This window comes from Archocentrus centrarchus, chromosome 13 (genome assembly GCF_007364275.1).
Source record: "Archocentrus centrarchus isolate MPI-CPG fArcCen1 chromosome 13, fArcCen1, whole genome shotgun sequence".
Classification (NCBI taxonomy): Eukaryota; Metazoa; Chordata; class Actinopteri; order Cichliformes; family Cichlidae; genus Archocentrus; species Archocentrus centrarchus.
Window position 1 is genome coordinate 24,091,145 of NC_044358.1, and position 26,811 is coordinate 24,117,955.

Here is a 26,811-nt window from a genome sequence, read left to right on the forward strand (position 1 = left end):
TTTTGTGGGAAGGCGCTGACCAAGCGCTTGCACGAGTGAGTTGTGTGAAAGTTTGTGCGTGCGCGCACGTGTCCATGTGCATGTACATATTGCAGGCTCGGCTCGAAGCCCCTGTCCTGTGATCGGGTCAGAGCCTTCGAGCAGATTGTTGCCACCTGTTTTGTGACTACTGTGATGACTTTATCTGATGTCTGCTGCATTCAGGTCAAAAATAATTTTTTTATGTTGTTGAAAAGTGATTTATGAAAGAGTGCAGTGTAACTGTTCAGGGATTTAATTTTGTGTATATATTGACTTTGCTATATTGCTATTGCTTGCTGTTAATATTATTTCCCTGTACATTTTTTCACACATTTCCTAGCACTGTTTGCTTTTTAGGTTATTGTGAAGCATTGCCGCTCTGCTGTCTTTGTAAACTTGATGCCATTTTGTAATTGACCTTGTCACAAAGAACCTCAATAAAGAATTGAGGTGAAATATTTTACATTTTCGAGGGTTTTCTTCCCTCCTGTCTGTGTCTTTTTGTTCTTGTTGTTGAGTTTTTCTTTTTTTTTTTCTTTTCCATGAATATTTTTTTTCCTATTCTGGGACAACAAAGCTTCTGAAACTATTTTTAAGTGTCTTTTCTCACCAGGATGTTGTCTTAGTCAGTGTGGGTCGTTTCTCTGAGGACCACAGTCAGCGCTGAGTTATTAATTTTTAATGTTAGTGTTTGGATAAGGGACCCTCAGTCCTTGTTTACATCCTTGTGATGTTACTCGCTTTGTCTGGAAACACTGTAATGTAATTCTTCAGGGGAGGAGGGGGGTGTGCACTATATACTTAGTGTGTGTATGTGTAACTGTATATACATATGTATATATAAATTAATATAATATGAGTTGGTGTCAGTCACGCCACAGATTGTGCAGTGGGGGCAGCGAGCTGTGATGGGACACGGGTGACCAGGATTTCTCAGGATACAAAATTAGAGATGGTGTGGAGAGAGGGCGGTGGGGTGGGGGGGTGGATGGCAGTTTGGTTATTGTTTGTGGGCATGTTAGGAGGCAGAGCAGGATGGGTGGGGAGTGTCAAGGGGTTGGGATAATTGCTGACTCCATTTTAAGGGCATAAAAACCTCTGCACCAGCATCTCTGGCCTTAACCCCCCCCCCCCCCCCAACTAATGAAAATGAAGTTCTATGATCCCTCTAGCTCATTAACAGCAGGTCTTTTAATGAGCTTTCAACAAGGTGGGGGGCTGGGAAGATGAAGAGGAGGAGTGGGGTTTGATTGGGGGGGGGGTTATTGCACCAGATGCACACACGCCCACTATTACCAATTACCATTGTGTTATGGCAAATAAGGAGGAAGTGAAGACAGAAGCCTCTTTGGATCCAGATGACTCAGTTTGTCTGTTTCTCTCCACAGAGACGGGTGGGGGGTGGGGGTGGGGGGGTAACAAGGAGGGAGGACAGTACAGGTGACAGGTAACATCTCTCCAGGTAAACTCTGCTCTGCATGACTGTTTGGTGCTGCTGCAGCCACCATTTGGTGCTCGTATGATCCCAATTATGTAAGGTGATCCAGAGCAGAACACGGTGCAGCAAGTGGATATGTGCCCTTTGTCTTCTGCAGTCCACACCTATCTACACAGGTCAATGTCAGCCCCCAGACCAGCCAATCACAGTGCTTGAAAAATTCAACATGGCTCCCAGTGTGTGTGTGTGTGTGTGTGTGTGTGTGTGTGTATTTATTTTCTGACCAGTGTGTGTCCCTGGGCGGTAGTAATGTGGACTTTGAGATTTAATAGTCGTCTCAGCTCAGAAAGGGAAAGCTTTTGTTGGTGTGGAAGTTAAAAGAGGACGCTGCGGGACAGACACAAGTAACCAACAGAGTCACAGGGGAAGTTGATATGCTGTGCGCACACACACACACACACACATATATATATATATATATATATATATAAACAGCTGTTGTCTGAAAACTGTAAGATTTATTGACACAATGAGAAGGTATCTGAGATTTTTAGTATAGTTTTGCTTTCTAGATCTACACTTGTTACTGTTCAGCTGTCTTTCTGGACTTGTTTGAGCAGTTTGTGGGCAACATAAAAATTGCTGAACACACCTCTTTGCGTGTTTGGGGCCCCGAGGTCAGAGCCTGGATGACAGAAATGCTGATAAGTTTGGTTAGTGTAAGTTTCAGTTGAGATGTACTAAACATCTGGTGGTTTGTTACTAAAATCCCCCATGGCATCTTATATTCACTTAATTGTTTATTTTCAACTTTGCCTGCCAGTTATTGTGAGTTGTGGTAACGTGCATTCATTCATTCAGTCATTTAATTTACCTTTTATTTTAACAAGAACAGTTGACTCTATGCAGGAGTGTCCATGCAACTTTAATGTATTTAATCTGAGCGGAGGGAAACGGCTCCCGTGTGAGCTCTGTTTTGTGTTTTATAAATCTCCACTGTTATGCAAAGCTGACAGTTGAATATCTTCTGCAGAGAAGTGGCAGACTTTTGAATTTAAGGTCCGGTGATTCAAGGAAAAAGAGAAGGGGATTCGATCAGTCCAGAGATTCAGGCTCATAGTCATGGACTGCAACTACAAATCTCCTGTCAGGAAGGAAAATCTCTTCACCGCTGACTGAGACCATTAGATCCAGCAGACTGTACAAAAAAAAGCATTCACCCAACTAATATTTAACCAAGCCATCTAATTCCTCAACTTCATGGGTATTCATGGACTTTTTGGATGGGAAGTGCTGCTTTGTGGCAGCAACCACAAATTCAGATTAAACTTAAGATGATTAGCTCTGAAAATTCAGCCACAAAGGGAATGTATGAGCTGTATGTTTGTTTTGCTATAGGGCAGGCCTGCAGCCATAAGAGGCTTTCACTTATGTATGCGAAGATTGTGCTTTATCATGTAAAAAGCCAATTAACTGTGAGGCTTTAATTACATTTCTTATGGTATACTTGTGAAGCCTCCAATCATCTCTGCAGTCCCTCCTCTGTTGTCTTCTTCCTCCTCAGAATAGCTGAAGAAGAGGAGGAGGAGGCAGGAGCTCAGGATTAAATGATCAGCAGGGCCAACAGAAATGGGTATAACAAACGAGAAAGATGCATTTGGGAGTGGTCAGGCTAACCACAGGACTCCCTCTCTGCTCTTTATCCTCGCATCATTCCCACAATCCCCACCTTCTCTCGTCCATCCCTCCTCCCGCAACGACCGCAAGGTGAAACCTGAACCCTGAAATTACACCCGCTTCTCCTCTCTCCTCTCCCCCCACCGCCTCTAACAAGTGAGAGTGTGGGAGGACAAGGTCCCAGGCAGCCATCAGTCATGCCTCCCTTTTTGCCATTCAACACCTTCGGATAATGAGAGCAGGGAAAGACAAGGAGGATTCATTCTTATAATGTCACCGATCACCGAAGACGAGCTCTGAGGAAAGAGTGCCACTTCATTTGCTCTGAGCGTGAGGCGCTGATGAGACCGCGGCATCTGCTTTATAAACAAAAAAAAGGAGGAAGTTCAGTGATTTCTCTTTTTTTCACTGCACAGACGTTATAGTTTAATCAAAGAGGGGGGAAACTGTCATGACGCTGAAAATCCATTTCAAAACTAACCTAAATAAAATGTCTCATTGAGCGAAGGCTGCTTTTCTCCCACAGATAAAATGTGTTTGTGTTTTCAAATACAACAAAGACAGGTTGCTGAAGACAAGCAGAGGACAGACATACAACCTATTTCTACGTTCTGCTGTAGAAATAGGTTGTATATTTCTTGCAGTCATATCACTGCAAGAGATCTGCAAAGACTGCAATCTCACTGACAGAGCAACAGTGCAGAGATTTTATCCATTTAGGTACCTTGATATGATACCATGCATGAGATAAAACAAGATGCATGACTTTATGCCGTATATAATGCAAGAACAACAGTAATAAAAGCTTATACATGTCAAAACCAGCTTTCCAAAAACACATAATACAGTCATATAAGTATAAATTCACACTCCAGGCCATGTTTCACTAGATAGTGAAAAACCAGGTGACCCCCCCCCCCCCCCCCCCCCCCCCCGAAAAAAATAAAATAAAATAAATAAAATAAAATTTTGTTTAGAGTGTAAAGAAACATGTAAGAAAGCCTGCATATTTATTGCAAAGCCATGGCTTTACAATAATTCTGTAAAAGTGAATTCAAAAGAATAAATTGCAGCAGGTTTGCATTAATTAAATATGTTTAAATCATCTATGATGCACTGGATAACACCATACATAATACTACTTCAGTGTAATATTGAGATATAGACTCATATAGACAATATAAAATATAAATACTGTGATAAAACTATATGGCAATGCAAGAAAATACAGGATGCCACATCTAAAGAGGTCGTCCTTTACTGACTGCTAACATGAATGATGATAAATATACGTCTAAAATTGTTCTTTACTGGCACCAGTGTGGTCATATATAGAGCTTCAAGCACAGAGATGCACCTCAGTAACCAAACAGATAGAAGAGATAAGTTCATCAAACAGCTGCACACTCAGACGTTCTCTGACACCCTGACTGTTACTCTCTGTGTCGTTCAGAAATGTGCCCTGTTCCTGCTGCACCTGGCCACCCATCTTTTTTGAACATGCCTTAAACAAACACACACAGTAATTTCAGTTGCTCAGGTAATCAGACACATGCACGCACACATATTTGCATCAGTTTGTTTGTCGTGCAACCTAGAAGCGTCGGTCCATAAATGCTGGAAAAACTGGATTTTGACCATGAGCACAGTGCTGGGGTCAGAGGTGCTGCTGTCCCAGCATGCAAAGTAAGGTTAGCAGGTAGGGTTCACTCCTGGGACAGGTGAAAATGCTTTTATGTGTTTGTGCCCTGCGGGCCTGAGGGCAGCTGAAGTGCAGCACCTAACCACTTGAACCAAAGTCTTCACATGCAGCAAACGTCTTCTGTCGTCTTAGCTGTACAAGGCTGCACAAAAATGAACTTTTCAAATGTTTGACTTTTTATTCTTGCATTCTATGCTGCATCGGTGCAGCTAAGTCTGAATTAAATACTAGTACTGGGTTGGACTCTTTTGCCTTCAGAACGGCTTTAATTCTTTGTGGCATTGATCATCCATATTGACATGATAGCGTCACAGTTGCTGCAGATTTGGTGGATGCTCATCCATAATGTTAATCTCCCATTCCACCACATCTCCAAGGTGCTCTATTAGATTGAGATCTGGTGACTGTGGAGGCCATCTGAGTGCAGTGAACTCACTGTTATGTTCAAGAAACCAGTTTGAGATGAGATGAGCTTTGTGACAGGGTGTATTATACTGGCATTTTGTTATGCTGGTGTTTAAATGATGCTCACTTGGTACTAAGGGGCCCAAAGTGTGCCAAGAAAATATCCTCTTCACTACTACGACACCACCAGCCTGAACTGTTTATACAAGGCAGGATGGAGCCATGCTTTCATGTTGTTTACACCAAACTCTGACCCTAACATCTGAAAAGTGCAACAGAACTCAAGGCAACATTTTTCCAATATTTGTTGTCCAATTTTTGTGACCCTGTGTGAACTGGAACATCAGCTTCCCATTCTTAGCTGACAGGAGTGGCCCCTCAGTGTGTTCTTCTGCTGCTGTAGCCCATCTGCTTCAAGGGTTGATGTGTTGTGCATTCAAAGATGTTCTTCTGCAATTGTTTGGTTGTAACAAGTGGTTGTTTGAGGTCTTATCAACTGGAAGCAGTCTGGCCATTCTCCTCTGGCCTCTTGCATCAAGAAGGCATTTTCTTCTAGAGGACTGTTCAAAATCACACTCAAAGTCACTCAAATCCCTTTTCTTTCCCATTCTGATACTCTATTTGAACTTCAGTAGGTCGCCTTGACCATGTCTACATGCCTAAATGCTTTGAGTTGCTGCCATTTGATTCAGCACAAAAGGATTAGAATTGAAAGGCATATTAAGAACATTATATTATTATTCTATATTATATTTAAAATTGAACAGAGAAGGACACAAATTGCAGAGCCTATATCTGCTTCAAACAAAAAATTTAAATGAAAATAATTTGTAAAATAAAAATGTGAAGAGTAATTGAATATACAGCATATTCAAAGAGGAGGAAGATCTTCACAACAAAAAATAAGAGTGAAAATGCCATAAAAGGGGGAAAAAGTGGGTTTTTAAACAGAGGGCTTCTAAAGGAAACTGCCATAAGTTGTTTTCTTTGTGTATTATTGATGCCTCTTTGCTGAGTCTTACTGAGGCATAATAAGGTCCCCCTCTCCATCTTCTGACCGGTTCAGCCTGCTGTGATGTGCGTGAGTGATGCAGCAGAAAACACGCCGGGACAAAGCCGGTTAACCAGCGCGGAGGGTGAGACGGGTCGGGGGGCTGCTGGTGCCGGGGTCGTGGGATCAGAGTAGGTCACGGAGGTGTGGGAGTGTCGGTCGGCCCTCTGACCTTTGTCACCGAGGCTTCCTATAATCCCGTCCTCAAAGACCGTGCGGACATAATGGAGAGCCCATGAATGGAGTTAAATGGTGACCATTAGGCGGATATGTGTCGCTATTCTTCTTGTTTGTTTAGTCCCGGTCAGTCTCTCGTTTTCGGTGTAATCAGGCGTGTGATGGAAGGACCGCTGGAGACGCGTCAAGAGCTTCCCGGAGATGGATATTCAACTAAACTCACTGAATGACAGCAGAGGGCTCAGAGAAAGGGGGAGTAATTGGATGTCCACTTCAGATTATTTGAGTCCAGACCTCAGATCACAAGTGGTCCACAGAAAAGGAGGCCAAAGCAGCCCATCCGAAAATTGCTTGAAAGGGTCCATATGGGTACCCCAGCAAAAAGCACAAAATAGAGGACATTAAAAGAAAGGCATATAGGTCAGTATTTAAACACCGACAATTTATGAAAATGTTTTGTAAAGGAGGTTGGATTATTTTTGTTCCAATTCAGTTTTAGTGCCATATAAAGAATAGGCAAAGGTGAAATGGTGCTCAAATGTTCTGTATTTGGCATGTTCTAACAGACGGGAAACATCACGTTTTTTGGTGGTTTGTGTAATAAAAAATGTTTGCTTTGCGTGATCCCTGCTGGAAAAATGATCATATTTAACCCTTAAACACCTAAGCCTCAAAATGACCGCTTGGGCTTTTTTTTTTTATCTTACTTGAATCATAAAAGGGCCTGAAAAAGTCCAGTGAGTAAGTGCTCTAGCGATCTTTTTTTTTTTTCCAGAACACTTGGAACTTTCAATATCTGACAGTTATTTGCAATTTACTGCATGTTAACTAATGGCCCGATAATGGTTACTAACGCTATAAAGGTCGGATATAACCCTTAACTTTTAGGTTGCAGGTTTGTAAGTATATCCTCATCTTTCAGGTGAGGGGTTAAAAGAGTAACAAGTCTGTCTTTTTTATCGGTTATGGATGTTTTCACATCAGTCCATGAAGTCTTTGATCGTCAGTGGGCTTTTCCTGACAGACGCAAACTCGAGGGTCTGAGGGGGTCTGTTATTTTAAATAAAAGTAGTACATGAAAAATAGGCTAAGATTAAACTTTTTGATAAAACGTGTGTTTATATATATATATATATATATATATATATATATATATATATATATATATATATGACAAATTAAAGGAAAAGCCAACAGAAAGGAATCGGCACGTGCCACCAGTCCCTGATCTCCACAGAGCAAAGGGATGCTCCCACATTTTGGTATTTGATGATGAAAGCGCTGTCTGACATGTGAGCATAAAATCTCCCACAGTCCCATAGGTGTTCCGCTGGGTTCAGACGCGGGGATTTTCATCCTAGAAGAAACCACCACCACCACCAGAATGGAAATGTTTTCATCATGAGATGAAGGCGATCACTCAGAGCTGCTCAGATCCCCTCATTGCAAGGGTCAAAGGTGCTGGGTTTTCCTTTAATTTGTCACCACGTTTATATTTATATCATCTGGTAAAAAATAAATAAATAAAATAAACAAATAAACAAACAAACAAACAAACAAACAAAAAAACGTATTGTTTGTCGACCTTTACAGAATATAGACATAATCTATCTGCCGTGTTGTACCACGTTTTTGGTCAATTTATCGCTTATGATTAATAAAAAATTTTCATATCTAATTTTTGATGAGCTTCTTCCAATCAAAAAATAATATTAGAGAGATTTTAGTGAATAAATGAGCTGTTACCATAATTTACTGTGAACAGTGAGTGAGTTGTGGTGTGCAGTCTGCTGGAGTAGACTGCCACCTAGCGCTGGGGTTGGAGAACTGTGTGTTTCTGCATACAGCCGAGCAGGAATGAAATGAATAATATGCTGGCAAATCCAATTATTGCTACAGGTGATTTCTGTCTCTTCTGAAACGCACCTCCTGCACGCACACTAACAAAAGCATGTTGCAGTGAAGTCCTTTTAAAGGTCTGTAGTTTCTTCGTAGTTTTAATTAAGGGACGTTTCGTGGAACTTGCTCGCAGAGATTTGCGGAGGTGTCTGAGGCGGTGCACAGATGTCCGGTGTAACTGTATCCTTTCTCGCCCCTTTGCGCCTGCCTGCACTTAAAGCTTTGTGGTGCTGATGGACAATGAACTTCAAAGATCACAGACGCTCCTGGCAGCGTGTCATTATTCTGACTACCGCAGCGCCCCCCGGCGCTCCGCATACCTTTCCGTGCTGGGCCGAACCGGGGGGGCGTTCCAGCAGTCCTCACCCGATCCGGTGGGTGTGCGCTTTTTAAAAAACTGTATTTAAGCGCTCACATTTTGCATCTGATAGAATTTTTCAGTGCATCTACTGAGATCATGGCAACCGACAAAGCGACACCTCTGGGCTCCCTTGAGAACCCGATTAAATTTCGGGACCAGGACTTTGAAACTCTTCAGACGGAGTGTCTGAAATCTAGGGTGCTGTTCTCTGACCCAGCCTTTCCAGCGGAGAAGAATTCCATCGGAATGCCCGAAGACCCGGACCCCAAAAAGGCGATTCAGTGGAAGAGACCGAAGGTGCGATCGTTTTGACCACTGACATGTTGTGCATCCATGTAAAGAGCTTTTAAAAAAAAAAGTTGAGTTATTTAGCATAATTAAAACAAAACAAAACAAAAAGCTGAGGTTAAAGAACGTTTCTCTGCAGGTATATGTTTAGAAATGTTTCCCTCACATTCTGCATTCAGCTCTCTCAGCAGCGCTGATGTGGGTGTTGACAGATTTACCCAGGTGCGGCCCAGGTGTGAAAAACTCATTCCTGGAAGCAGCTGCTTTAAAGAGGGATAGGAAGGAACTGAAAAAGTTATATAAATTATACAGAAAAGAGACAAATGGCTAATTTACATAGTCTAAATCGAGTGTAGGATATACTGGCATTAAGTCACAAAGTGACTAACCACATGAACTAAGCAGACAAATCTGAGTAAGTATGGGCTTCAGTAATTATAAAAAATAACATGTTTTAAGGAAAATCTTTGTAAAATAGAGCAACACAAATGATTTCTATTGTAGATTTGGTGAAATTTCAGTCTTTTTATCCTTCTGACAAATCCAGGTTTTCCAGTGGACCCCCCCAAGACACACACACACACACACTCCCAAAATGAGTCTTCACAGAGAGAGAGCGAGAGAGAGAGAGAAAAAAATCTGTTTTTGATTAAAATGGGCACAGTGAGTTTCTTGTACAACGTAACACATTAAAGTATTAAATACTTGAGCAGAAAGAAGTATAGGCTGTAGAAAAGTCAGCATGTAGTGGCTCCATATGAGGATGCAGGGTCGCAAGAGGTAAAACTTTCTTAGTCACGAAAGCAGTTTGTAAATTGTTCTCTTGTTGTTCTGTTTCTGAAGGAAATCAGTCGCAACGCTGTGTTTGTTGAGGACACAACTGCGACCACTGATATCTGTCAGGGCCAGCTCGGTGAGTATATCAGAGAAAAATAAATTAATAAAAACTTTTAATCTGTTTATTTTCTTGCTGGGGGACTGAGTGATGAAACCAGTCATGTTGAAATGTCTAAAACTAGGATTGCACAACACCCAGTTAAATGGATAAAAGTGGATGAAGCGACTTCAGATGTTGGCTGTACCCCAGAGCCCCACAGAGCCCCACGGAGCCCCACAGAGCCCCAAAGGGTCAAACATCTAATGTGCAGCCAGAGGGAAAGAGGAGTGTCACTTTGTGGTCACCAAACCCTAAATCTGCAGGGGGGTTCTTACCCCATTAAACAATGGCTTTATTAGCCCACAGCATCAGCTAAAATATGTGTTTTTCAGTCTGTTTCCTATTTGTGATAGACTAAATGGCTATTTTCTGCACAAAGCAAACTCCTCCTCTTCCACCTCTGGGATTTCCTGATTGATGATTTGTGTCATCAGATGTGTGAGAGTATGTCAGTAGTACAGATCAGTGCTGCCTCCTCCTCCTCCCTCTGCCTTCATGTCTAAGTTTTGTGTTTCCTTTTAAACTACATCCCAGTCTGACTTCTACAGATACTAACAGTTGCTGCAACATCTACAACACAGAACAGATGTTTACTGTTGGAGAAGAATGTGGTTAATTACGTGTGTGTGTGTGTGTGTGTGCGCGCGTGTGTGTGTGTGTGTGTGTGTGTGTGTGTGTGTGTTTAAGTGAGAAAGAGAGAGAGCTGCCAGTCCACCTAACATGAATCACACTTTGCTCTTCTTGTTCTTCCTTTTGTTCATCAGGTGACTGCTGGCTGCTGGCAGCCCTGTCCTGTCTGACTGCGCACCCCTCACTCTTTGAGAAGGTGGTGCCACCAAACCAAAGTCTGGGCGACCCTTATGCAGGGATCTTCCACTTTAGGGTATGTATGTATAGACTCTATCTAAACCCTCCTGGTCTTTTTCCTCCATAAGAGAAACACTGTAAACTGGAATTCACTCTTTACCCCAAAACACAGAACAGTTTTGTCAATGCAGCATCGCATCCAATCATACATGCTAGATTGGATCAGCAGGAGGCATGGAGTGCTGGTTGATAGGGTGGGTCAGACAGCAGAGCTCATACAGTCTAGCATCTAACTCGATACAATGCTTTTATTTTACTGAGCCATATTTTGAGGAGTTTGTCTGTTCAGTAAATATGGATTTTGATTATGGATATACTTTAAAGTGTAGCAAACAGCACCTACATTACCCTCAGTGCAATTCGTCCACAGAAAATTTGAGGGACTGCCAAGCTGTTAGAGGCTAATGTATCATCAGCCTAAAAGAACGAGGCGGAGCAGTTGCAGAGGTCTGCTAGCTCACTTCTGTCTGATGAACCTTCACAGACTGTACAGAAAACATGGCCAAAGCCTCTGAGTCTCAAATGTGAAGCCTTAAACCTGCATTCTTTCTAAAGGCAAGCAGGGGGCGACTCTGGGTGATTCTATTGAAGTTAATGAGAATGTGACATTACTGCTTGCTTGATTTACGACCTCAGTAAATTCTTCCCTGATGTGTTTATGGTCTTAGTTGCTAGTTTTGAGTCATATTTAATACAACATAATGTTCATTTTGTAAGTTATCTTCATACACAGATTAAAACAGATCATAAAGCAGGGTATGCTTTAGTACTGTTACATAAGTATGCAGTGTCCTGCTGTTTCACTTGGCTGATTTTTAAAGCTCCATGAGGAGCTTTAAAATCAAGCAAATTAAAACTGACAGGACTTGACAAACCACTGGGTAATATAACACCGAGAACACTGATCAAGCGTAACATTATGATCACTTGCCTAATATTGTGTTGGTCCCCATTTTGCTGCCAAAATAACCCTAACCCATCGAGGCATGGACTCCACTAAACCCCTGAAAGTTTAGTCATGCAAGTTGCGAGGCGGGGCCTCCATGGATCAGCCTTGTTTCTACAGCACATCCCACAGATACTTGATTGGATTGAGATCTGGGGAATTTGGAGGCCAAGTCGACACCTCAAACTCGTTGTTGTGCTCCTGAAACCATTCCTGAACCATTTGTGCTTTGTGGCAGGGTGCATTATCCTGCTGAAAGAGTCCACAGCTATCAGGGAATACTGTTTCCATGAAAGGGTGTACATGGTCTGCATCAGTGCTTAGGTAGGTGGTACGTGTCAAAGTAACAGCCACATGGATGGCAAGACCCAAGCTTTCCCAGCAGAGCATTGCCAACAGCATCACACTGCCTCTGCTGCCTTGCCTTCTTCCCATAGTGCACCCGGTGCCAGGTGTTCACACAGACCAGCCTTTGCTCTCCATGTGCATCAGTGAGTATTGGCCATCCATGACCCTGTTGCTGGTTCACCGCTGTTCCTTCCTTGGACCACTTTTGATAGATACTGACCACCACTGCAGACCAGGAACACCCCACAAGAGCTGCAGTTTTGGAGACGCTCTGACACAGTTGTCTAGACATAACAATTTGGAATTTGTCAAACTCGCTCAAATGGTTATTTTTGACTATTTTTCCTGCTTCTAACACATCAACTTTGAGGATAAAATATTCACTTGCTCCCTAATATATGCCACCTACTAGCAGGTGCCATGATGAAGTGATAATCAGAGTTATTCTGTCAGCGGTCATAATAAATTCTTACATAGCACTTTTCTACTCTACTTTGAGTACTCAAAGTGCTTTATACAACATGCCTCATTCACACACAATCATACAAGCACTTCTTTCTACAACTAAGTGCTTTCTATCTAACATTCACACACAGTCATACTCAAACAGTTGCATCAGAGAGTAACTTTGGGTTCAGTATCTTGCCCAAGAATACTTTGGCATGCAGACTGGAGTAGCCAGGGATTGGACCACCAACCTTCCAATTAGTAGGTGACCTGCCACTGGAATAAAAGCCCTAAAATACGGTACTATCCGAGGTATGATACCTTAGTATCCGTCACAGATACGGACAATATCCCGACGAATGTGCACCGGATCTTGATGGATACGTTTTTTTAGATTTCTCCGTAAACGGACAAGATTGACCCTGAAAAATCCAAACTCTGAATGAACATCCGTTACATATCCGGATAATATCTGGATAATATCCATTTAAACATCTGTGACAGATCAGATCATCCCATGTTCTCGTCGGAAACATTACGGATACGTGACAGATCCATAAATTTGGATCTGCCACGGATATTTCCGGAGCATTCTAGATCTTTCCGGATACAGGCCCTTTTTGTCCAGTGTGCGCTACCTCCTGAGCTACAGCCACCTCATGAATGTTATGCTTGAATGGTCTATATGTTGTTGACACTCTTTATTTGACACTTGTAGATCCGTAGACCCAGTGCTGACTTAAGTTACTTTATTTGAGGACGTTATCACTCATTCATCTCACTCTGGAGCCAAAAATGTCCATTAAAATGTGTAGTGTTGCCCCATGTTCATTTGGGCTCACCTATATTATTACATTCATTATTCCAGCAATGATGTACACAAATTTCATTAATGTGTCCCTGTGGCCCTCAAGCAAGTTCATCTGTTGGTAGTTCTTAAAAAGGACAGCGGTCACTTATCATTTGGCACAATGCAACATAAGACTAAAAGCTTTTTGTCTGGTCCTGCCTGAGCTAATTTGAGGCTCTGCTAGTTCTAATCACTGTAAGGCCAGTATATAAGCATAATTAATTATGTTACATAATCATGCACATAGTTAATCACACACCCCTTAAATGTAAGGAGAGATTCCCTGAACTAATATATATTTTATCTGATCTGGCTCTGTCCTCTGAGATGTTTCTGTACGATGTCTTCTTGCTAAGCTGCTGTGCCACAACTCTGGTATTTAATGAAGGCAGCTGGGACACGTATCAACTCATCCTGGAGTCATTACTGCACCAAGGCCTCCCAAGTAAGGAGAGACACATAAACCCAAATATTTATCACCTCATTAGAAGCGCTGATTCTTATCTAGAGAGTTCATCACTCACTGGCTCTAACCTGCTCAGATCAATAAAATATCATCTTCATAGAAACACGAATCTTCCAGAAGCAGACACATCGGTAAGTGGTTATTTTGGCTCGGAGCTCTGGACCTTAAGAGAAATGTGGCATGACTGAACAAGCAGGACAGAAGGACTGGGAATTCATTCTGCCCTGTCAGGGTAATGGGAGAGCAGTTCAGACATGCAGGTAGTGACTCCTCCTGGGACACCTGTATACACACACACACACACACACACACACACACACACACACACACACACACACACACACACACACACACACACACACACACACACACACACACACACACACACAGCAGCAGCCATGAAAGACCAGTGTAAGCCTGCTTTTAGCTGCTGTTGTGTACACACCTCAAGTCATGACCAGTAACAGTCTCACGAGTTGTTGTTTTTAAATTGTCCTTTATAAACCTTTCAATTTTCACACATAAACTTACCTATAGTTAATCAATATTAAACTAATAACTGAAGTATTATAGTCCATTTTCTTCCACTTATCCAATTCAGTTAAGCTGCCACAGGGTGAAAGACTGGGTACACCCCTGACAGGTTGTCAGTCTTTCACAGGGCAAACACAGAGAGGCAGGCAACCATTCCCACAGTTGGCCAATTAAGAATCACGAATTAACCTAAAATGCATATTTGTGGACTGTGGTGGGAAGCCGGAATGCCTGGAAGGAACCCACACAGACACAAGGAGAACTTCAAAACTCTGGCCAATAGATTCAAACTCAGAAAACTTATTAAAAATCAGAATAGCTTTCATTATTAAAATTAAAAGTTTCCAATATTGAGACTTTCTCTAGAAATAGTGAATCCGGGACGTACAAGTTACCAGAAGCATGAAAGCCAACTCATCTGTGTCTGCTGAATATGATCACAAATTGTTATGGAAATATGAGCTCAACCAGGGTTGTCTGTTTGGGGCTTATTTACTTTTGCAAAGGGGTCAAAGAACAGTACAGAGCATGTTTTTGACCAAGAGGGACTGTAAGCCTAGAATACTTAGAGAAAAAAGTTATCTGTCTCAGAACACTGTGTAATAAAATATCACACATACGTCAACATGGGGCATATCTGAAAGATTACTTGGAAATAAAACATGGCAGTATGGAGTCTTTCATTCAGCAAGGTCAGCTTGACACAGAGAAGTAGCAGAGTCTCACTAACTATTTAAAGGCGGGACTGTTGCGCATTGCTAATATACCCTATATTGCCTAAAGTACTCGCTTGGTTGCCTTCACAACTAAATGAACTTGAGTGTCATCCCATTCTTAATACATAAAATTTAATATGATATCAGCCCACCCTTTGCCGCTATAACAGATTCAACTCTCTTGGCACACTTTCCACAAAGGGTAGGAGTGTGTTTATCTGAATTTTTGAACATTCTTCCAGAAGCACATTTGTGAGGTCAGATACAGATGTTGGATGAGAAGACCTGGCTCACAGTCTCTGCTCTAATTCATCCCAAAGGTATTTTGTTGGATTGAGGACTTTGTGCAGGCCAGTCAAGTTCTTCCACATCATACTCACCTATCCATGTTTTTATGAACCCTGCTTTGTGCACTGGTGCGCAATCATGTTGGAACAGGAAGGGCCCATCCCCAAACTGTTCCCATAAAGTTGGGAATTTAAAATTGTCCCAGATTTCTTGGTATGCTGAAGTATTAAGAGTTCCTTTCACTGGAACTAAAGGGGTGCAGAAAGTTGGCGACCTCTCCTCTCCGCTGACCCCCGCTCTGTCATTTTACATGGCCTACCACTTTGTGGCTGAGTTGCTGTCATTCCCAATTGCTTCCACTTTGTTATAATACCTGTAACAGTTGGCTGTAGAATATTTAGTAGCGGGGAAATTTCACGACTGGACTTGTTGCACAGGCATCCTATCATGGTACCAGGCTAGAACTCACTGAGCTCCTGAGAGCGACCCGTTCTTTCACAAATGTTTGCAGAAGCAGTCTGCATGCCTAGGTGCTTGGTTTTATATACCCGTGGCCACAGAAGTGATTGGAACACCTGAATTCAATTATTTGGACGGGTGAGTGAATACTTTTGGCAATATAGTTTAGTTTGTTTCTACTGACCCCAGGTGGCTAAAAGAAAACAGTTGATTCTAAAGTTCATGTTCACACTCTTCTGTTCCTCCTCATTACATTTCCTCCTGACTCATTACATCCTCTCCTCCTCTCTTCTCACCATCTCCCTTATCCTGTTGCCGTCTCTCTCTCTCCCTCTGTGCAGTTCTGGCAGTATGGTGAGTGGGTGGAGGTGGTTGTGGATGACAGGCTGCCAATACGCGAAGGCCGTCTGCTCTTCAGCTACTCTCGCACCCGCAATGAGTTTTGGAGCGCCCTGGTGGAAAAGGCCTATGCCAAGTCAGTTGCCACAACCAGCATATGTTTCTGGGCTGTAATGTCTGAGATCACCCACTCTTTTTCTGTCTGTGTTATGTCGCTACTAGAGATAGCAGCATTTCTCACCTCTTGTATGTAGGTTAATCGGATCCTATGGGAGCCTGAAGGGGGGCAACATTTCAGAGGGGATGGAGGATTTCACAGGAGGCATCGCCCGCTCGCTGAACATCTCATCTCGTACCCCTCGAGTCCTCTGGAGGTCTCTGACTGCTGCCCTGTCCCGAGGGAGCCTGCTCAGCTGCTTCATTCAGGTATATGCAGCACCAAACTCAAGATGTTGACACTCTACACGTGGATGTTAATCTATCTTTGTCTTAACAGGCCAAGAACTCTTGTGATATTGGTAAGGTGACAGGAGACGGGCTGATAAAGGGCCACGCATACGCCATAACTGACACCGACAAGGCACGTATCACAAAGATGAGTTATTGCAATTTTCATGCCATCTCACATTACCTTATTTTGTTCTGAGCCAATGTAATTTAGTGTGACATTAAATGTAATCTTATTTGTATTTCATCTTAATTTAACTGGATTTAATCTTATCTTGAAATGTAATTGAATTATAATCGAACCTTCTTTTATCTAAAGTCATCTAATCTTGCATCAAATCAAAAAAAGATTAAGCTGAACAATAATCAACCAAGTCAATAACATAATCTTATCACACTAAAACGCAATTTAATCTCATGGTATGTAATGCTTGTCAATCTATAGTCACCGTGAGTTCCCTCAGTAGCCATTCCTGGACTTTTGACCTTATCACATGACCTTCTCCAGGAGAAAAAGTTTGATCATTTTTCATTTAATTATACATTTTAAGATTTCCTAGTCTTAATAATTTTTCCCAAATGACTTTTTTCATGTGCTGAGATTTTTTTTTTTTTTACTGTGCTACAGTCGTGGTCATCACATCTGCAACATCCATCTAATTTTATTCCATCTCCAATTTAATACAAATAATAATACAGAGAAACTTTCCTTTCAAAATAAGACTTCCTGCATGATTTGCAAGCTTCTTTTCTGTTTGCCTTTTAGTTGACAAAAGTGTCAGATGAGATTCTGTTGCTGAGGCTGAGAAACCCCTGGGGTTTTGTAGAATACTGCGGACCCTGGAGTGACAAGTGAGTGTGCATGTTACTCAAGTGAACACGCTCACTCGCAGTTCACAGAACATCCACAGATGTTGGGTTTCTCTTTGCATGTGCGTGATTGCAGGGATAAAAACTGGGATAATGTGGAGCAGACAGAAAAGGAAAGGCTTGAGATGAAATCAAGTGAAGATGGAGAGTTCTGGTAGGAAGAAGACACTATAACTTAAACCTGTGAACAAGCCTCTCGCAGCTGTAAGAGCTCTGATGTGAAGCATCATCTCTGTTAGGATCAGCGCCGAGGACTTCAGCAAACTCTTTGATGTCGTGGAGTTCTGCAGTGTGAATCCAGACAATTACGAGGAAGGAAGCACACCTGCCACCTGGACCATCACCGCATTTGAAGGATGCTGGGTATCAGGGATTTCTGCTGGTGGTAGCCGCAAAAATAACAGTACGTTTCCAGATTCACATCTGCATCACTATTCATCTGAGCTTTACTGGGATCGTTTCCCTTGCCAAGCGCTGTTGTCTTTACTTCTTTTTTTCTCAGGAACATTCTATAAAAATCCCCAGTTTACGCTGGTTCTTAATGAGAAGGATGAGAATGAGGATGAGGAAGAAGACGACGAGGCAGATGATGACGAGGATGATGAAGATGCAATGGAAGGTGAGGCTGTGACCCCAGAGAAGAAGAAGAAAGCAGAGAAACCGAAGCAGAAAACCAAGCAGTGCACGGTGCTGGTGGAGCTGCTGCAGAAACACCGCAGGCAGAAGGATAAAATCAACTTCCTCTTCATCGCGTTCCACGTCTACAAGGTGCCATATTCATTCAGCTTTTTTGTCTCAACACCTTAACTTTTCATCTTTACACACTCACGACTCCCCCCCCCCCCCCCCCCCCCCCCCCCCCCCCCCCCCCCCCCCCCAGGTTCCTTCTGAGGCAAGTATCTAAAAATGATCAATTATTTATATAACTTTATCTGTGTAAATTAATATGATTTGCATTTCTCAATGACTCTTGTGAAACTCTCAACCCATTTATATTCATTTTTTTCCACTATAACCGCAGAACGCTTGTCTGGACCGGAACTTCTTTATGAAAAATCGCCCAGTGGGTCGTTCTGGGAAGTACAAAGCTCAAAGGTACAAGATGGACATGACTCCATAAACACCCAGCAGTCAGCACCTTCACTGTTCTGACTGCAATACACAGGCAGAACCAAGTGTTCCCATCGTGGCCCCAACACATGCAGATCATGATGCTGGTCACTGCTGTGCAGAATATTTGACACACTTTGAGACTGGAAATACGGTGAAGTCATTTTTATGTGAGAGAATTTTGCCTCTGGCTAGTCTAGTCTAATGTGGATGAGCATGCTGCAGGTACAGTCTCATGTTGCTACTAGTGACAAGAACACAAGCTTGCCTTGTTGTTGCCTCTTCAGCACACATTGTGTCACTTTGATTTGCCCCAAAGCAGGTGAAATTCATTCACAGTGGTTTATGCTATATGGATATCCCTGAAGTTTAACTGACATTGTGTTGTAGTGTGATGATCAATCATTCCCTTAATGTTTCTGAGCAGTGTGTACGTGACATTTTTGTATATAGAATTTGATAGCTTGTTGGTTAAAATTCATAAATGTAATGTTTGTCCTGCAGGGCTGTGTGGAGAAAGATGCGTCTGGATCCGGGCAATTATGTCATTGTGGTATCCACCTTTCGCCCCAACAACCCTGGAGAGTTCTTCATCCGCGTTTTCTCCAAGTCCGGAAACACTCTTGGGTGAGATGGAGGAAATTTAGCTTTGATTCCCCAACGCAGAAATTAAAAAAAAAAAACAGAAAAAAAACCCCAGCTCTGATTACATGCGTGAATTTTTAGTGTTGTGTGTGCGTCTCACTGCATCTACCCTCGTCATAGATATTCTGTCAAATCATAAACCCACTTCCTGAGGGTTCATTTGCACGCCTGAATCACCTGCTGCAACACTCACACTGAACAGCACAGTCATACTCACCCACACTTCCTCATACCTATCAGACTGAATTATATGTCATACTGATGTTTCATATAAAGCACTGCAAGCAGCTTATAAAACAAGCTGGCGCCATACCAATAACCTATATTATATTAGCTTTCTGTAAATTAAATTGTGAAGTATTTGTAGTAATGCAGTTTTAGTCTTGTACTCCACCTAATTTCAGAGGCAGTTAAGGTACTATTTACCCCAAAAGGCCAGCTCAAAAACAAACAAAAAAAAGTATGATGACTCTTCATAGTATTTTCAGGTGTTTATGTGATTAGATCTGCACACGCTGGATTTAAATGATGTCACATACAGTATAAAAGTGATAAAGCTTCCTACAGGAGTGTTATCAGTAGAGACCATGAAGTGCATGAAGATCTTTATTTTTATCAGGTTGCATCAGATAATAACTGACGTGCAGAAGCTAAACAGTTATTATGCATTGTGAGTCATTTTTCTGGTAATGCTTTCAAGTAAAAATTAGACTGCAGGACCTTTAATTGTTATGGTATTGTTACCGTTACTCAGGTAACCTAAAGCATCCTAACACTTTACCACAGTTATTTTTGTGCAAGTGAGTAAGCCAGACTTTTTAAAAGTATAACTTTCCAACAAACCCCAACAATCTGACGTGGTCTTTGTGTTCCAGGACTCAAGACGTGACCTGCACCTCTAGCTTGTCACAAGTGAGTTCACGAAGCTCTTCTGTATAGAATACAGTACTGGGTGACAGCAGGCACTAAAAAGCTATAGCATTTTTATATTTGTTTGTTTCTATCAGGTGATGACCACTCCTGTCTCCCCAGAGGATCAAGGGACAGTTCAGAAGTCTTTTGACAAGGAGGCTGGCACAGTAGGAATCATCGCACCCATCCAGTTTATGCTTATCTCACCAAGTAAAGAAAGTGTATTTTCAACTATTGAGCTAAACTTTTTCTTATGTCTGTCTGCAGGATGACAGGCTGAATGTCAAAGAGCTCATGAAGCTGTTCAACTCAGGTCAGACCATCCACTCTCTCACTAGAAGCCAGTTTAGTAGCATCTGTACTTGTCTGTAATGCCTATAGTGGCCACCAGATGGGAGCAAAGTAGCTCCTTCACAAGTTTGAACAGTGCAGCCACAGAGGTCACCAGTCTAGACAGAGGCTCATACACAGTCAGATAAAGTAAATTGAACTTGGTTTAGTAATAAAAGTGACGACGCTTGTCCTCACCTTCACCTTTCCTCAGCTAAAACCAATTTAAACCCTTATTTTCTCCCTCTGTATCAATCTGCGCCTTTCTTCCCTAATCACAGTTCTTGAGAAAGATTACCATCTGCCTTTGGAGACGTGCAGGGAGCTCATCTTTGGAGAGGATGTATCCTTTTGTCCTCGGTTTATTCTTTAATATCATTCACATACCAGTCTTCTGCTTGCGGTGCACGGCAGTCCATGTTGACACTGTCTGTGCTGTAGGCACGTCCTGCTGTTTTTCATGTTACAGCTGCAGCTGTTAGAAACCAGACTGACCTTTGTTGGTTTTACACTTCCTCGGGGCAGACGCTTGCTGACTTCTGCAGTTGAGTCATTGTTTCACCCTGCTGTTCACGATCACGCTCCTTCCTTATAACTTTATCTCTCCGTCTTCTGTCCTGTTGAGATGTCCTTAACTGTGCTGGCAGACGAAAGGGCGCTGCTCTCTCAGCCGTGAGCAAGCAGGAACCCTGCTGGCCAGTCTGCGTAATCTGCAGGTACAGCTCAGTGTGTGTGTGTGTGTGTGTGTGTGTGTGTGTGTGTGTGTGTGTGTGTGTGTGTGTGTGTGTGTGGATGAGAGTCATGTTGCTTTTACTGATGCTGCTCTTTTCTTTAGTCTGTCTTTACTCAGTTCGATGAGGACTCTTCTGGAAGCATGAGCCGCTTTGAACTCAGCACAGCACTGCAGGCTATGGGTATGCGTGCATGTACACGCACACGCACCCCCCCCCCCCCCCCCCCCACACACACACACACACACACACGCACAGTTTGGCTTTACACCTTCACTTGTCCCTCTGTTTTCCAGAATTCCAGTGTGATAACAAGGTGGTTCATCTGCTGTCTGAGCGGTTCACATCTGGAGAGCTGCACATGCCCTTCCATGGCTTTGTGTCATGTGTCACCAGGCTGCGCAAGCTTTTTGGTAACACACACACAAACACACACCTATATGTACACATCTATCGTCCATGTGTACATTGCTGTGCAAATTTAGCTCAACCTTTATTGTTGTTAGTTTCAGTCCTCGTGTGTTATGACGTGTGACTGTGAAGTTATGCCACATGTTGTCAAACACACAAAAACTCCCACACAAAAAATATTACAGATTTGTACAATTGGAAATCCTACTTTTTTTTTTCTTCTTACTTCTTCCTCCATCAATGATCTCAGATTTATTTCGTGAACTTTAGGAGGAAGCATGACCCCTGTGTATGTGACCACTAGACTAAAATAACCTAAAATAACCATATATAAACCAGTCAAAACTAGCTAGACTAGCTAGTAGCTAGAAAATATCCAGTGAGCGTCAGTCTCCTGGGTAAAAATACCTTTTTGAGGTCAGAGGTCAGAGGAGAATGGCCAGACTGCTTCAAGATGATAAGCCACTCAAATTACAGCCAAGGTATGCAGAAGAGCGTCTCTGGATGCACAACACATCAGACCTTGAAGCAGATGGGCTACAGCAGCAGAAGACCACACCTCGTGTCACTGCTGTCAGCTAAGAACAGGAAACTGAGGCAACAGTTTGCCCAAACGTGCCAAGATTAGATGACAGAAGATTGGAAAGATGTTGCCTGGTCTGATGAGTCTCTGCAACATTCAGATGGTAGGATCACAATTTGGAGTAAACAGCATGAAAGCTTGGATCCATCCTGTCTTGTATCAACAGTTTTTGGCACACATTGGGCCCCTTAGTACCAACTGATCCTCTTCTGATGGCAGAATTAAAGCAGTTCTGGAGGCAAAAGAAAGTCCAGCCCAGTACTAGAAAAGTGTATCTAATAAAGTGGATGGAAGTGCATTGTAAGGTAATGAGAACACGTACATCCAAAGAGGGGTTAAAAGGGTGCAGTAACAAGAGCAAAAACTAAGCAAAAAAAAAAAAAGAAAGTCTGCACACCAGAGAAGCTCCTGGAGGAAAATTTATTGCCAAAGCCATGAGGAAGTAACATTTTGGGCACAGCTGCACTTCTTCAGACTTAGTCTGATAAATAAAATTTTCCTCCAAGTGCATTTTAATCCTGTGAATTTCACCAACAATTTAATAAAATTAAGTTTAACAACATTACAGATATTTTAATATAACTGATGGTCAAATTAAAAACAGCTTATTTTCTATGAGTCCTTACAATGTACTTCTACATGGCAGTCATGCCTATATAAACGATAAGAGCGCATAACCAAAAAATTAAAGGCAACAAAAAAAAGCACAAATAACGAGGCATCAGTTATTGTGTCACCTTGATGTAAGTAATGGTCTCAACCTGGCCACCTCAGTGAAAATTTTCCGGCTGCGATGAGTCGATTGTTGAGCCATTGCTCAAATGTACTACATGCAGTCATCACTTCTGCTCCTCTCCTCAGCTCTGTATGAATCTGAGACCAGTCAGGAGGTGAAAGACAGAGGGATCAACTCTGTGAGTATCAAACACACTCTGTTATGTACTGACCTGGACCTGAACAGGCTTTTAATTTTCTGCTGATGTCCCTCCGCAGTGGCTGCTTCAGTTTATGACAATTTGAAGAGGTTTTATGAAGAGCGTTTCCACACGGACCCAGATGAGCTGCAGGCAAAAGCCCACATTAAATACATTTTAGTTTAAAACTGCTCCTGCTTGCTGTGCTTTTGATGTATTCTTGCTTAACGGTGCTTTCCTATAATTTGTAATCAAATCCAATTATATAACTCCACATTGTAATAGAAATGAGTTTCCTAATAACCAGTGTGAGTTTAAAGGTGTTCTCAGTGCTTTTGTCTTATTTAGAGTGAACATTATTTTTTTGTTAAAAATCATTATCATGTTCTCAGTTTGCTCTTTTAGAACATAAAGGTTTAAAAATTAGTTTGAAAATGGATTTCTAAAAATTAATGTGAAGAAACGGTACGCATGACTTCAATTACCCACCTGGAAAAAAAACTTCAACCCGAACAGTTTACTCATCCACGCGTACGTGAGCGTACCCTGAGATATAAGCACTTATTAACACACACAGACATTCAGAGAGTGCTGCCTGCCCCACGGAGGGTGTGAGGGTGATGTCTCAGCTACACGCACTATCTCTATTCTTATCGCACTGACGCCACGTACAGCGTCAACACACATTCGCCCCCTCCTCCACTACATTCCCTCACTCCCTCCATCCCTCCATCCATCCATCCATCCCTCACCCTTTCTCCACCCTCCTGTTCTCTCTAGTAAATGTCTGAGTCTCACAATCTGCATCCTCCTCCTCCTCCCTGCTGGCTTGCTCGCACTCTCACTCTCTTTCAAACACACATACACACACAGGTGTGCGCACACACACACACACACATGCGCATGCAAGCGAGCAAATGTCCTTTTCTACACATGCTGCTATTAATAGCCCCTTTACTCACACACCACCTCCTGTTCATCCTTAGGTGAGTACACACAGGTTGCCCTCGGCAACCGTCCATTTACATTGTGATAGAGAGAGGAGGAGACAAAAGGCAGGGAGAGCAGAGAGAGAGAGAGAGACAGGAAGGACCCATAGAGGGTGGTTCTCATGATTCCACTCTGTGTAAGGCCTCTTCTTCACATACACCTGCTTTATTATTTTTTTTGCTGTTTTTTTGTTGCTCCTTCTTATCTGTGTGTATTCATCCTGGAGAGGGCTTGTAAAATGAGCCACAAGAAACAAGACTAATAGTGTAGAGCCAGGCTGGCAGCTACTGGAGGCTGCAGTGAGGCACAGTGGTGCTGAATGACACTGTGCTATCAGAGAGGCGAGGCGTCATGTTGATGTTTAGAGTATATTATGGCAACATTTCAAAATAAGTGAGAGAAAAACTTTTCTTAGTTATTAAAGAATGAATCAGGAGCAACCTGATAGTTAATGAGTCCTTCAGCAGTACTGCGTGTCCCTGAGACTGGTTATATTTTTTTCAGGTTTGGATTCTCCTGTTTCCTGTTATCGAATATTGATTTTTGTCTAGTGTTTTGCTGCTTTATTGTATAAATCTTTTGACTTTTGTGTTAAGTTTTGGGTTCTTGCTTTCGGTTTATTATTCTTATGATACAATTCATTTTTATTATGATATTTTTGGTTTTTGACTTGAGCTTGTTAGTACTCGTACCTCTTTACTCAGTTCTCTGTGTCATGTTAAGTTGGAGTTTTCTGGTACATGTGTTTAGCAGCTGTCTTTTTGGTTGTTTCTTGTTTTACTTTGATAATTTTCCCTGGTGTCTCGTTTTGGATTTGACTTCCTGTTTGTCTGATTGTCTTGTTTTCACCTTTTTTTAGTTACTTTCACCTGTGCCTTTTTCCACTCTTGTCTCCACTCCACAGTAGCCTTTGTCAGAGAGTCTGTTTGGCTCCCCTCGTGTGCTGCATCGAGGTTATATTCTTGGACTTTGCCTTCAATCAAAATAAAAGGCTCACTTCTCATTATTCTGTCTACCTGATTCTTGCATTCGGGTCCTCCTCACCAGGACTCATGATATTTACTAAAAGACCACTCTACTCTCTCATACTGAATTGGGAGAGCCTCAAGAAGCTCTGGGGTGGCTGAAGGAGCCTCGCTAAATTAAGAGGAGAGGTTACTGGAAGAACCTTGGAATGTGAAGACCTGCTAATTAACATTAATTTTGCAGGTGCTGTACATATTAAACAAGTCGAAACTTTGACTACATGATGGTGAAAATTTGTTCATCTAGTGCTCTCTGAGGCTTTTACAATTTCTATTGAGGAGTAAACCTCAGGCTTTGGTTCAACTTCTGGGTGTCATGACCCTGCCTGCTCTGTCCTTCCTCTTTCTGGCTTCGTGTAGGAAGTGGGCAGGGTGTGAGGGGTTAGGGACTGAGAGAGAGTGCGCCTGTTGGCACTTGGCTAATTGTAAAAAGACTTGGTAGCTAACTTTTGCTCTTCTCTCCAGCAAGCAAGCCTGTGGTTTGTTTTTGGTATGTTTCTTTTTAGTTTAATTTCATCAAATAAATTTCTGTTCTTTAAAAACTCCTTGATCTCTCTTTTTTTTTGTCTGAGCTGGTTGATGACATAAGGATCATGAATGTGTGATAATTAAATATCTGCACCATTTCACTCAAAAGTACCAATGTCTAGGCGCCCGTGTGGCTTAGTGGTGAAGCCAGCAACCACATACATATGCCGCATTACGGTGCAGGCAGCGCGGGTTAAAGTCCTGGACTATCGGCAATTTGCCTGCGTGTCTTCCTCTGTATCTTTCCCTCATTTCCTGTCTCACTCCACTGCTCATAAAAGCTGCTGTGGGCAAAAAAAAAAAAAAAGTACCAATATCAGTTTTATTGTGGTGTGAGAAGGAAAGTCAAGAGTGCACACACAGGTCATGAGGATTTATCTTCTGGGGACTATCTACTGTTTTTATTATTTATATTTTTTTAAAAAAGGCAATTTATTCCAGATATCCAATCCCACATTCTCAGCATGGTCTGCAAAAAATTTGAGGAAACTGGACAAGCGGAAAATGAAAGAACTTCCTAACCTAGAAAACTATCTACAGCAGATGAAAGCTGCTGCTTCCTTGTCACAAGGGGTCGCCACAGTAGGTAGCTGCTCATGTTTGATTTGGCAGAGTTTTGCACCATATGTCCTTCTCAATGCAACCCCAAAGGAGATTTGTGTAACTTTTTACTTGCTAAGCAAATGTGTTAACCACTACCCTATGAAGGTAAGTGCTCGAGAAAGGGGGAGGGGGGGGGCTGCAAAGACCTGACACAGGACTTGATTGATGCATCTGAAGCCTCATCAGAAATGGTCTCAGTGGAAGGGCAGCTATCAAGAAGTCATTCTTAAGTAAGGGAAACTGTAAGAAAAGGCCAAGGTATGCCACATTACACAAGAACTGGACTGAAAATCAGTTATCATTTATGGAGTGATGAATCCAAATTTGAAATTTTTGGCTTGTCAGTATGTACAGACGAGTTCAGGAGAGAGGTGCAACAGTGAGTGTATACAGCCATATGTAAAACACTGTAGAAGTTCTGTCATGTTTTGGAGCTGCATTTCAGCCAGTGGTACTGGAGATCTTGTCAAAATTAATGGGATTATGAATGTAGAAA

At 42.2% G+C, this 26,811-nt stretch overlaps 1 protein-coding gene across 2 annotated transcripts; it reads left to right on the forward strand.

Moving 5' to 3' along the window:
* Positions 1–8,792: 8,792 nt before the first annotated feature.
* On the forward strand, positions 8,793–25,683 carry capn12 (calpain 12). 2 transcript variants are annotated; one of them, XM_030745363.1, is made up of 22 exons: positions 8,793–9,028; positions 9,863–9,932; positions 10,721–10,839; positions 16,219–16,352; positions 16,471–16,642; positions 16,713–16,796; positions 17,430–17,515; positions 17,610–17,687; positions 17,773–17,936; positions 18,036–18,301; positions 18,414–18,425; positions 18,555–18,628; positions 19,148–19,270; positions 20,164–20,200; positions 20,296–20,367; positions 20,468–20,513; positions 20,812–20,873; positions 21,178–21,246; positions 21,366–21,444; positions 21,558–21,674; positions 23,117–23,169; positions 23,249–25,683. In XM_030745363.1, the coding sequence occupies exons 1-22, from the start codon at positions 8,828–8,830 to the stop codon at positions 23,273–23,275; spliced, it is 2,145 nt and encodes a 714-aa protein (XP_030601223.1). In that variant the 5' UTR covers positions 8,793–8,827; the 3' UTR covers positions 23,276–25,683. The 2 variants fall into 2 exon arrangements, with proteins under 2 accessions (XP_030601223.1, XP_030601224.1); XM_030745364.1 differs by lacking the exon at positions 18,414–18,425.
* The last annotated feature ends 1,128 nt before the right edge of the window (positions 25,684–26,811 follow it).

What these genes read in the sequence shown, in the direction of transcription:
- capn12 (XM_030745363.1), top strand. Translation starts at nt 8,828, where the DNA reads ATGGCAACCGACAAAGCGACACCTCTGGGCTCCCTTGAGAACCCGATT. An exon ending in TGCGGACCCTGGAGTGACAA is followed by an intron (nt 17,516 to 17,609) that starts GTGAGTGTGCAT and finishes GCGTGATTGCAG; the next exon opens with GGATAAAAACTGGGATAATG. An exon ending in AAGTCCGGAAACACTCTTGG is followed by an intron (nt 19,271 to 20,163) that starts GTGAGATGGAGG and finishes TTTGTGTTCCAG; the next exon opens with GACTCAAGACGTGACCTGCA.